Genomic DNA, 12,806 nt, shown 5'->3' with positions numbered 1-12,806 from the left:
TAGTCATATGATGTAGTTTCCATCTTTGTGTCAGAGAAATGCAGAGAAGTGTGAATCAAATGTAACACTGTTCACGATGCGGTCGATATAAAATTGAAATGTTAAAATGTTTAAGCCTAAAGTATAAATGAGCAATAAAATTCTACAAGCTGGAGAACCCCTGGAGAAATCCTGTTCCCCACGAGTTTGAAGGCATTTTAGAGACCCAAAATGTAGTTTTAGTGGAGGTTTTACAGTTAGGTTATGTTTAGGGTAAGGTCAGGGTTAGGCAAAGCATTATGTCAATGAGATCCCACAACGATATGAATAGACGTGTGTGTGTGTGTGTGTGTGTGTGTGTGTGTGTGTGTGTGTGTGTGTGTGTGTGTGTGAATGAGAAGAGAGTGTTGCAAGAAAGCTCAACACATCAACACGCACTCTGAGCTGAGTGTAGAGCTGTGTCAGCACATTCAGTTCTCAGTTGATTTGGTAATATTTAGCAAGAGTGATCTCTGTCATGAAGATTTTAACACCTAACGTGAGCCTAAACTGCACAGCTAATAAACAGAATAAATATTTGGTTGTTCATCTAAACAACACACGATGCCATGATCAGTCATCTAATCACCAAATACATTAATTTCTCTCAATAAATCCAAGTAATTTCTCCTTATTGAAATGCTGTACTGCTCTCTGGCATTTAGTTCCCGGTATTTGGGTGGTTTTTATTTGCTATTGGACTGGATTTGTCAAACAGAACTGAGGTTCACAGAGACAAGGTTGTGTTGCTCTAAATGAATTTGAAAAAGTCTAAAACAGTATTTAAGGACAGAATGATGTTGTTCTTTTGATGTTGATCTTTTCTTAAAACAATGGTCTTGTGATCTGCAAAAGGGTCGGACTATTGCAATATTATTGTAAAGGGAAATGTCATCATTTACAGTAATGTACAAAAGTGTTGACTCATTGGCTTCAAAAACGGAAACATGTGCAATGATTTATTGAAACATGTACAAAAAATACATGGAAATATAGTATATGAGGCAATAACAGAGTTTGTATAATTCTAATGAATTTCACAGTCAGTATGAAATCATGCTTATTATTCAGCATAACCCATCAACCATCTGAGGCAAGCTTTCTTGTAAAGTTTTAATGTAGTCTTCAGGAATAGTTTTCTAGGCTTCTTGAACGATATTCCAAAGCTCTCTGGATGTTGGCCTCTTTTTACTTCAATCTCAGTCACACGCTCTGGTGCAAGGTTCCAGTTTCTAATCTGCAAAATGTTCATGCAAGGAGGCTCTCAAGTGAGTTTATCTCATATGACGTTTGTTTAGGTTGGATTTTGCTCATATTCAATATTTATAGTTATCCTTTTCAGTTGTTTTCCTGTCCCATGTTGCCTGTGTTTAGTCTGTTTTTCTACCGTGTTTAGGCAGTCTGGTCTTTATGTTTGTTTACCTTTTGTCTATGTCAGATTTGTGTCTCGGCCTCTTATCCCGTGTGCATTGTGTTCACTTTTGCTTCCCTTGTTTCATATGTCAAATTCAGTTCACTGGGTTCCCTGCTGTTTTCTAATTACCTTGTGTGTATTTAAGGCCTCAGTTTTCATCAGTTCTTTGTTGCATTCTCCCCATAGGTTATAGTTCTAGTGTTCTATAGTTTGTTTTTGTGTTTTTATAAGTTTTATAAGCGGCCTTTGGAGTTTACTCTTTGCCTCTGGAGTCCTGCATATTACCTGCCTTTAGTGATAGTGTGACGAAGCCCCATGAATGTGTCCAATCTTTCCAGACAATTGCTTTGCCAAAAAGCAGCTGTTCAGCAGCTCCAGCAATTGAACCGCTCTATATGGTCCTGCATAATTTAATACACATACATGCACACACAGACTTCGTTTGGACACACCCCCTTTGGGCTTCAGTGTCAGATGTAACATCACTACCTACCTGCCACACAGCATCATTGAGACTGTATGTTGTACATCATCAGGCAGCTCTATCACAACCAGAACACCAGCCCATCAGTAGTTTGCTTTGTTTTCAAACAGACAACAGTCTAAGTGAACTCCATACGTCACTACAAACCACGTGCCAATGTTCAGTCCACTCACTGGTCAGATGTGTCTGGGACAGGAGCAACTGAAGTAAATACAGGAAGAAGTGCAGTTTTCTGGACTACTGAAGAACATGGAGAACTTACATTCATTCCACGGATATTTGCTAGCCTGTACAGACCCTTGCACATCTATAGTAACTTGCCACATCCCAGAATTCAAAGCATATGGTGGAGATATCATCTGAATTTCAGGAGCGGGACCACTCCTCCTTCACGCCCCCTCTGGCCTCAGCCTATAAAAGCTCCCAATATCCAATACCCGCTGTTCTCATTTTCATGCTCCACCCTACCCCCCCTTTTTTCTTTCCTCTCTTCTCTTCTCCTGTCCTCTCCTCTCTTCCTTTCCTCCCTTTATTTCTCGTTAGTACAGGGGGTTCTGCCCGGCCCGAGAGCCGTCACCAGTCCCCTTCAATGCCTTCCCCAAACCGCAGCACTAATCACACTTCCTCATCCCTCATTGCTCATTGTTACCAAGGGAGTGGTCCCTGCGAGTGAAATGTTTTCTAGTTCAAACTTATAATGTACACCTGGTAGTTAAGTCGAGGTTAGATCACGCTTAGATCATAAACAAAGCACTCTGGAGTTTTATGGAACTGTACAGTGTCTACACCATAGTGCAATTATTATGTTCACACTTGCACAATTGCTCTGTGCAAAGGGGGGAAACAAACCAGTTTGACTTAAACAGACTAAACACTGCAGATGTGATAACATCTTTAGTTAAACTGCAGGTATGTCTTAAAGACATAAAGACCTGCATGACCTCTAATTTTCTGCTTTTAAATTCAGATAAAACTGAGGTTATTGTATTCGGCCCTGGTATCCAACGAGATTCTTACTCTGCATGGCATTACCTTGGCCTCCAGTAACACTGAGGTATGTTGGAGTCCTTTTTGACCAGGATATCTCCTTCAATGTGCACATGAAACAAATATGGAGGACTGCTTTCTTTCATTTGCACAATATCTGTAAAATTACAAACATCCTGACTCAGAGTGATGCTAAATAATTAGTTTGTGCATTTCTTACTGGACTACTATAGTTCATTATTATCAGGCTGTCCTAAAAACTCCTTGAAAAGCCTTCCGTAGATCCAAAATACTGCAGCAGTTTTACTAACAGAAACCAGAAAGTGAATGCATATTTCTCCCATACTGGCTTCTCTTCACTGGTTCCCACCAGTCTATATTTAATCATTAATCATCATTATTCTCTGTATGTCTTCCACAGTCTGTTTTTCTCCCATCACCTCCAACCATTTGCAGCAGATGGCCCCTCCCTGAGCCTGGTTTGTCAGAGGTTTCTTTCCACTAAAAGAGAGTTTTTCCTTCCCACTGTTGCCAAATCCTTGCTTAGATGGGGTCATTTGATTGTTGTGGTTTCTCTCAAATATTGAAGGGTCTTTACCTTAAAATATAAAGGGCTTTGAGGGACTTGTTGTATTTTGGTGCCTTGTATGAATAACATTGAATGGAATTGAAAATGAACATAGATGCACAAAACATTTCTCATTTTTATTGTAAATGTCATAATGAATTCTGTTTAATGCTTTAAAATGGTACGTTTTCCTGTTTCTAACAGCATATTCTTTTTTCTTTATTTAGTAAGAATACAGGCAATGTACAGTTTTCAAGAAACTATATGAACAGTGATGCTGGCTTCAGAGCCGATGGTAGTGTGTATATTGTTTATAAACCAGAAAAAAAGAAGCACATCAGCAACAAATAACAAGTGGAAAGCATCTGTGTTAAAAAATATCCGGGACATGAAATGGAGAAAGTTACAGCCTTTTGATTTAAAAGTGTTGATTTCATCAAGTAATCAAGAAGAGTGCATTTACTCAAGACTGATAGACATGAAACAACCGTTAAGTTAAAAAAAAACAACAATTTTTCTGATATTTTACATTATCATTAAAAAAACTGCATCTCTATTTACTCTGATTATCTTTGTGTATTACTAAAATTAGTTTGACTACCATGAACTAGTGTGTCAAATTTCAAGAACTTCTGCTGTTAGGCCTGAACACTGGTCAAATATGACTTATTTGGCAGATTGTGACTGAAGTAATAGAATGTAGAGTTTTATCTCATCAATATGAATCTGACAACAGCTTTGACCTGAACCACAGGAACATTTTGGTGACACTAGTTCTTTGAAATCTCGAGATTGATTTAATTCTTATACATCATATCCATTTTTCTATTCCAATCATAGTATGAATTTACCCGTATATGTAATCAAACTTTACTAATCTCCAACTTGAATCGTGAAACATTTGCAAACACTGATATATAACATTTCTAAAACTCGTTTCTTGTACTTTTTGTGGACATGTTGCTTCTGCTGTTTTGACTAACAGAAATGTGTCTCTTTAACTTTGGGAAGTGTTTCACCAGGAGCTGCCTGAAATAGTTCTGGAATTTCTTCCCAACAAACGTGTAGAAGACGGGACTGATGCAAAAGTAAATGTTGGCAATGTAACGAGTGATTTGAAGCGCATAGGCCTGTTTCTGTTCTTCCTCGCAGCTTGTTGGTTCATCATACATCAGTACAATATTATAAGGGGTCCAACACATGAAAAACAACAGCACAATGATGAATATCAGCCGGACTGTCTTGAACCTTGTTACAATCTTGGACGACACAACCGTGATTGTGATTCTTGCATAGCAATAGACAATTACAACCAATGGGAAGATAAAGAAAAGGAAAAGCTGAATGTAAAACCCAGATAATCTCAAGGCATCCACATCAATATTTGGAATGTAACCAGGATATTCTTGACACAGAGTTTTGTTATCAATATTAGACGTAAAAATTTTATGGAGAATCATTGGTCTGACACATGCCAAACCACTGACCACCCACACCACAGCGCAGGAGAATACTGCATAACTTCGATTCCTCACTTGTAACAGACCCACCGAGTACACAACTGCAAGGTGTCGGTCAAAGGTAAGAAGAGCTAGGAAGAGGACAGAGCTATATAACCCTAGATAGTAGACACTGCCAACAATCTTGCACATAGCGGTGCCAAAGATCCAGTTGGAGAGTTGCATGTAGACTGCCATGAATGGAAGACTACTCGCAAAGATCAGGGAGGACACCACCAGGTTCAACAGGAAGATGTTGGTCACAGTGGTCAGCTGTTCAAACCTAAAAGGGAGTCAACATGAAAAGTTATTATATGTGTAAAATGACTCATAAGTAAAGCATTATAAAACAGCTGTAATTCTCTCTGAGCTCAGGCAGTTTACAGGCAACTGGGATCTGTGGATTGTTTGGTGATACGTCTTTAGAATCAACCTTTTTCTGGAGGTGATCATACCCGTAGAATCTGAGTAAAGGTGTATTTTTGGAGGCCGCAAAGAAATTCAGTAGGAACTTCATGAGGGGAGCATAGAATTAGAGCAGAAAAAGACGATATTTCTAGATTCTCAACTTGATGGAAAATAAGTACGGTCGACTTCCACAAAGTTGTAGTTCAGAGTTCACAGCATTATTACATTATTATACACACATCATTATGTACTATTCAACCATAAGAGCAAAGGCTCAAACTCAGAAACCTTTTGGTGTAGGTGTGGTCTCCCTCTCTCTCTCTCTCTCTCTCTCTCTCTCTCTCTCTACATATATGTCTGTGTGTGTGTGTGTGTGTGTGTGTGTGTGTGTGTGTGTGTGTGTGTGTGTTGGGGGGGGGGTCATTTTTTGAAAAAGCTCTGTGGAGCAGACCGACATTCGAGGGTTTCTTTGGCATGAGAACATTGTCATTCTTTTTAAAAGCACGTTATTCGTATTTGTAGTCCACAGGAACACATGAATCTATGTTTTTCCACTTTTTCCAATAAGTTTCGAAAATGTTGGAGCTTGGTGTCCTGTAGTGCTGACCAATGTGTGTAATGTTAGTTTAACACAAAGAAAATTCAGGGGTGAAAATAACATTTCTAGCTTTTGAAAATGTTTGATAATAAGAGAGAGTACCGCACCAGCAGCTTTTTGTGGTGAAAAGCAGTTTTGCATCCTGTGCAGAATGTCTAGACAGCCAGTGTTATTTGTTAGTTGAAGGAAAGTCTAAGAGTAAAATATTACTTTTCCTAATTTTTCTTTGCATTTGTCCAGATCCAGGCTGTAATCAAAACTAAGAGAATTGGTGTTAATATGAACCCTACTGCCCTAGAAACGGGAAATATATTTATCTTGAGGTCCAATAGTTAACAGGACGGTAGATTGAGTAGATTGTACCTCAAGGACAGAAATGGATATTTACTCCACCATGCATACCAGCCCTTCTTTGTGATTTTATGGAGATTACCACTTCGTGGCTAAGTTGCTGTCAATTCGAATTGCTTCTGCTTTGTTACAACACCACTAACAACTGACAGTGGCATCATTACTAGCAAGCAAATGTCATTACTTGGACCTTGTTGAACAGCTGGCATCTTATCATTGTACCATGTCTATCCCAGCTACCATAGGGTAGCATGTCTTTAGACCATGGCAGGAATCTGGAGCTGGAGTGAGCTGGAGTGCACACACATGCAGAACATGCATGTTCTGTTGCTCTTGCTTTGATCCAGAGGCAACACTGTTCCGCACAGACCCTCTGGGTGTGAGGCAGTTGTTTTAACCACTGACTCCTGCTGCCCCAGGAGTCTATTGTACCTTGACCATTAACCCTTTTATGTAAACTTTCTATCAAAGGAACCTCATTGTCTCAGTCTTTGAATATAGCAGATGGCGGGAATTATGCCACTGCAACATATTTTAGGGACTGCCTGACAGTAAATATATGGGAAAAGAGATTAAATTATAGCTAACCATTGGAAACAACCCACCGTTAATAGATAAAGAAAAAATTGTCAACTCAACAGTGTGCTGAAGAAGCAGTTAGAAACCAAAGAAGCCTGAGAGAAACGCAACATGGGTCTGGGGCTCTTGCTCTTGCTCTTTTCGATCCAGCACTCAAGCAGATTTTGTTGAATTTCTCCCTGACATTGCTTATTGTGTTTTCTGTGAACACCAAAAACATCTTTAGATTGCCTGCTCACAAAGGTAGAACTGGAAAAAAGACGTCTGGTAGACAGTGGCTTTTCAGAAAGTAGAGCATCTTCTTTCCAGCCCCTGAGGTATTCTGTCACTGTCTTCCACTGTCTGTGGAAGTAGTATGGCTTCATCATGTTACCCTGGTCGTTGTATTTCTGACAACCGCATGACATTTTGTGTCAAATCCACCTCTGCTCCAAAGGGTCTAAAAGCCTGTCATGCTCCTCGCTTTTGTTGCATACTTCGTCCATTTTTCAGGGAAAAATGTCCGAGTGGAATTCTTTTGGAGTATATAAAGATTAATGTAAATTGCTACCATATTTTTATTTATATTTTTGTCTGTTTTATGTCCTTTCACCTTTTATTATGCACTTATGACCTTTTACAGTCTAGTATAACATTATATTGGTGCTTCATAAAAAATTTAAATTAATTATCAAGAATCATGACGGCTGAAAAAGTTTTCATTCAGTTCACTGTGTAGTTGTTTATAGTGAAAGAAACTGAAATGCAATGTTTAAACTCTTTGGTTTTTTTTATATTATAGTTTTATCTTTCATTTAAAGTTCCCATTGTAAGCTAAACAAAAGTGAAATCCCTTTGTTTCAGAAGTCTGAAAAGTAGTTTTTCGTTTGTTTGTTTTTTAAATGTCCTGTTTTCCAAAGCACCTCAGTCAGGCAAAGTCTCCTTTCCAGTACCCTGGTTTAAACCTACCCATGGAGACTGAGAAATGGTATCCCCCCTATTAGATCACACTCTTCAATTACCAATTATCAAGATGATCACCCATTGTATGTATAAAAATATCAAATTATATCCAAATTATATCAATCCCGGTAGCCAAGTTTATATAGGTTCTCCTCGTGTATCGTGTGGAGTATGTGATGATGGGAATTAGGTGAATTATGTGGGATCAATAAGATGTTGAGCAGGGGTAGGAATTAATAAGTATGTTCATACTTCTTCCTACTCCTTTTCAGACCAAACATTGTTACATTATGTCAGACGATTTTGTTTTATTTCATTATATATTTTTTGTTTATCTGAACACATACGTGTGTGTGTGTATATCTACATATATATTCGTATCTGTAAATGAAAATATATGTAGTGTGTATATATTGTTTTTTGTTTTATATGTCTGAAACAAATAAAGATACAATACAATACAATACAAATACCCCTTCTTAAAAAAGGACATAATCCCAACTTCCATGCAACATTACAGAGGGATCTCAGCCAAAATAGTCAGACCACATCCAGAACCGCGAGAAACTCAGCATGGCTTTCATTCACCCCATTGGTCCTGCCACCAAGGAGCTGTTTAACCGCTTCAGTGACCTCACTCCCAGTCTAGCCAGTTTGTCTCAATCACACTAGCTCGGATTCCTTTCCCATGAGAGGTGTGATGCTCTGGGTCCCAAAAGTTAGTTTCAAACCTTATGCACACAACTGCAGCTCAACTCTCATAGTACCACACCCCTAAAACACCTCCTGGGAGTGATGGGCCGGCACGAGGGGAAAAATGTAGGTCATATGGCTCAGTACTGCAATATCAATTCCTCCGATATTGGATATTTATATTCTAGAGTTGATTATCATATTAAAATATTTATATTTTCATAATTTGGGGTAAATTTGTAGTTATTCATAAAAAAGAACACAGTGGAAAATAACTATATTATTGGGATTGTCTAAATGATTAATAGGTACCATTTCTTCTTCCTCCTGTCATAGCAATACACGAAACATGCGAAACACGGCTGTATAAATGCCTCAGGCTCACGTGTGCTCACTCATTCAGTGGACGATGGACGATCATCGTCCACTGAATAAAGAGGACGAGAGGGACACGTGCTGCTAAAGAGAGATAGCCAGCGCTCATGGAGTCCTTTGGTGCTGCAGGCAGGCTCTATCCAGGTACAGAGGGAGAAAATGTTGAACTCTTGGCGACATGTAGCACTACTGCTGAATTTCGGAAATTGGAATTACGTCTAGGCTTAGGCTTTTTGTTTAAACTTCCCTTCATCCTTAAAACCCATTTGTTCAAATTAGTAAATATGTTATTAAAATAAATGCTACAATAAATAGCTGTATGAGTTTAGCTTGAAGTAATATGTATGACCCTGAGATCACCTCGCATCAACTCAGTTGGCCTAGATTTAGCCAGGTAAGATTGTAGAGTAGAACATTTAATAAATGCTAGGTATCATTACAAAGTACAGAGCAGTTGCAGTAAAACAGCCAATGTAGGCTTTAAAAAAATAAAACTTCAACTCAGAAATATGTCATACATAGATAAAAACACATATCTTTAAATTTATTCTAAATTGTATTAATATTTTCAATCAGTCACATTTTTTGAGTGATTCTAAATTCAGTGTTTTTTAAACCTGTATGATAATTCTTCATAATTAATCATTATGAAAGGTATGATTTTTAATACAGTACTTTTTACTTAGTCAAGTCAGATGGCTTTATTGTCATTATAACTATGTGCAGTGGTTCAGTACACAGTGAAGCAAGACAGCGTTCCTCCAAGACCATGGTGCTGCAAGCTACAAGTTTTTCACAAAGTGCAACAGAAATGTGCAAAAGACTGAGCAGTGTGCAAAGAGTAACTTGATGTGCGTGGTTGTGCGCGTGTGTATGACATTGTGCAAATAAGTGCTTGGTAGTGACGTATATAATATCCCGAATAGCAAAATTAGTATGGCCCAGATCTGGCCCACACAATGTGCTTGAAGATGGCCCACAAACCACAAAAAATGATGGCCCTTTGGTGGCCCAGATCTGCCAGAGGTGGCCCACACATGGGCCAGCACAAGGCCAGTTGCAGACACACTGGTGGTCCTGTGCTGGCCCACGTGTGGATTACCTCTGTGTAGACTGACTGGTGCCATGACACCAGTCAGTCCGAAGTGCCAGCTTGATGCCAGATCCGGGCCAGAACTGTTTTCTATGAGCCTGGGCCACATAAACCAAACCACAATCAGGTCAGATGTGGCATGGCATCACATAAACAGTGCCATCTACGCCAGGCCTGGGATGTGTGTGATGTGTGTGTGTGTCAGTCCAGTCACTGAATGTTCAGGAGTCTGATGGTTTGGGGGGAGAAACTGTGTCTCAGTCTTGCAGTGAGGGCCCAAACGCTCTGGTACCTCTTGCCAGAAGGCAGCAGGGTGAAGAGTGTGTGTGAGGGGTGTGTGATGTCCTCCACAACGCTGGTGGCTTTGTGGATGCAGCGGGTGCAATAAGTGTCTGATTTTCCAAACGTGGTATAGCCAAAACAAATATAGATCATAGTCATCTGCTCTTGTAGTATGAGGAAGTTGTGTATAAGAATAGTTCACCCTTATTTGTATTTATTTATTGGATTAGATAATAATTTTGGTGAGATGCAGTGTAAAATGTCTGGAGGGTCAAACAGTAAAGTTTGACTGTCCAGTTTGACAGACTTTGAGAGACTTGTTATGTTTTTTTAAGCAGTGATGTACATAAATCCACCCACAAGGTGGATTATGCAGTGATAAAAAAGAGTTGGATGACGTTTGTCTGGACTGTGAGACACGTAAGCTGCTTTTCTCTTGTATCTCTTACAAAATAGCTGCTTGAAGTTTTTTACCAGAAGTGACAGATATTGCCAAATCAGTGAACACTAACAGGTTAGTCATGTTAGCTATGCACTCCTCTTTAATTGCCAGTTAAAGTTTGTGAAACTTAGGATTGTTGTATATCATAGAAACATGTAGAAAAGAAGAAGAAGAAGTGAGTGAAAACTTTTGACCACAACTGTAGGAATTTGAGCCTAAACTAATATTGAAAGTTAGTGTAAATAACAGCTTATCTGAATACATATAATCAAGCAAGTTAAATCAGTACGAAGTTTTGTTGGACAACTCACCGGTAGATGATGATGAGGACTATGCCATTGACAGTGAGATTGAAGACAAACATGAAGTAGGACAGGATGGACAGTTGAGCTCCCAAAATATTGTCACTGACCCTCATGCATGGTTCAGCTAAAAGCCCAGTGCTGTCATGATATTCATATGTTGGAGTTTCCATCTTCTTCTCAAATGTTAACAGAGAAATCTCTCTGTCAAATGCTTGAAGAAAAGTCTGTCACAAATAGAAACCCAACTATGGTGCAGTGTGCTTTGTGGCTCAGCTGCAGAAGTAGGGGTGGAGCAGTTGGTTTGGGGTGTGGTATCAGGGGAGGCTGATTCACACAGCTGACTTCCATCATCTGACCATGTCTCCCCATTTGAGTATGTTACAACTGTTCATGGCATGAAGCAGGGGGAGGGCAGCTGCTGCAAAGACAGTTTGAAAATAAAAACAGTCAACCTACAACGCTGTGCGCGTGGGTCCTTTATTTTGTCGCAGTGGTGCCGAAACCCAAGCTGCAGGCCGGGTACAGCACAGTAGAGAAAGAGTGCCTGGCCATCCCCCTGGTTAGGGTTAACTCAACCTACAACACTGTGTGTGTGGGTTCTGTATCATGTCAGAGCAACTATTAACAAATCATTAGAAGGACAAACATTTTTTTATTACTTGTGTATGACAGGAGGAAGACTTACAAGAAGAATACAACAAGAAGCCTGAGGAATCTAAACAGATGTGAGAATCATACTACTGATCTTAATGATCTTATCTGTCTTTGCCCTCTGCTCGTCTGACAGAGGAGAGGACTTGCTTGACTCAGTGTGTTCAAGTCACTCTATCATAAATCCTCAAAGATAGAGGAAGTATCACAAGTGTGTATGTGTGTGTGTGTGTGTGTGTGTGTGTGTGTGTGTGTGTGTGTGTGTGTGTGTGTGTGTGTGTGTGTGTGGTCAGCACATTCTCGGAACAGGGCTCCTCCCTGAACAGAGGCAACTTCTGTGTGCATGATATTATAACCGCTTATCTTAGTAAGAGAAATCAAACATTTGCAATCCAAAAGACAAAATGATCAAGCAACCGGAAGTTGCCTGGAGGAGGTTGTCAAGTTGAGTACAGAACACACCCCATGAGTAAATAGACATTCATTGACACTTGGCCAGTTGATTTTTTATATGTAAATCCAATAACCTACACGTGCAGGTATGAGCCAAGTGCACAAAGCATCATAAAGACAAAAGTAAATCTGCTTTTGAGCACTGTAGGAGATTCATTCTCCTGCACACAGCTCTGCTTTTGAAACAAAATTCTGCTTAAATCAATCAGACTTTTGACAGTGCGAAGCCAAAAGGGAGAAGGTCGCATTGAACACACTACAGCATGACACCACCTCCCTGATTGGCAGGTTCAGTTTACTGTGTTACTCTAAGATGCATCAGGGCAGCACCATATTTGTTTACACTTATTTAAACTTTCCTAAATAATTTGATTTTTGATGTGTAGCAGTGGAATTACTGACAATTTAGTTCTTATATGGATTTTCCATAAAAAATTTTTTAACATGATTTTGTAAAATATGAACAAATAGACATAAAACATGTTTCTGTCAGATGTCACTCAGTAGATGGCTGCAGAGCACCTCACTGTGGGTTCATGTCTAGTATAAGTTACTGTTAGGTTTGTGCAGCTAACCAGTTGATTAACTTTATTTAGATGTGTGACACCTAAACACGAGACTGCGTTTAGCATTTGCATCTCACTGTGGAGCCTGAATCTTAGCA

The 12,806-nt window shown here is 39.4% G+C and overlaps 1 protein-coding gene across 1 annotated transcript; it reads right to left on the bottom strand.

Annotated features, from left to right (window-relative positions):
* Positions 1-3,627: 3,627 nt before the first annotated feature.
* On the bottom strand, positions 3,628-11,259 carry LOC147321446 (C-C chemokine receptor type 3-like). The gene is made up of 2 exons (XM_086305076.1): positions 11,045-11,259; positions 3,628-5,253 (listed from the first exon to the last, which is right to left on the bottom strand). The coding sequence occupies exons 1-2, from the start codon at positions 11,206-11,208 to the stop codon at positions 4,398-4,400; spliced, it is 1,020 nt and encodes a 339-aa protein (XP_086161202.1). The 5' UTR covers positions 11,209-11,259; the 3' UTR covers positions 3,628-4,397.
* Positions 11,260-12,806: the final 1,547 nt, after the last annotated feature.

Source organism: Aulonocara sp. 'chitande type north' Nkhata Bay, linkage group LG9 (assembly GCF_057382095.1).
Source record: "Aulonocara sp. 'chitande type north' Nkhata Bay isolate Kocher_YH1m ecotype deep benthic linkage group LG9, A_spYH_male_GT1.1, whole genome shotgun sequence".
In the NCBI taxonomy this organism is placed as follows: Eukaryota; Metazoa; Chordata; class Actinopteri; order Cichliformes; family Cichlidae; genus Aulonocara; species Aulonocara sp. 'chitande type north' Nkhata Bay.
The sequence above is the reverse complement of the archived record's forward strand: the minus strand, read 5'-3'. Positions and strand labels throughout refer to the sequence as shown.

Excerpts from the sequence above, each read along its gene's own strand:
- LOC147321446 (XM_086305076.1), bottom strand. The coding sequence starts at position 11,208 with ATGGAAACTCCAACATATGAATATCATGACAGCACTGGGCTTTTAGCT. Across the intron at positions 5,254-11,044 it reads GTCCTCATCATCATCTACCG|GTTTGAACAGCTGACCACTG; the intron begins GTGAGTTGTCCA and ends ACTCCCTTTTAG.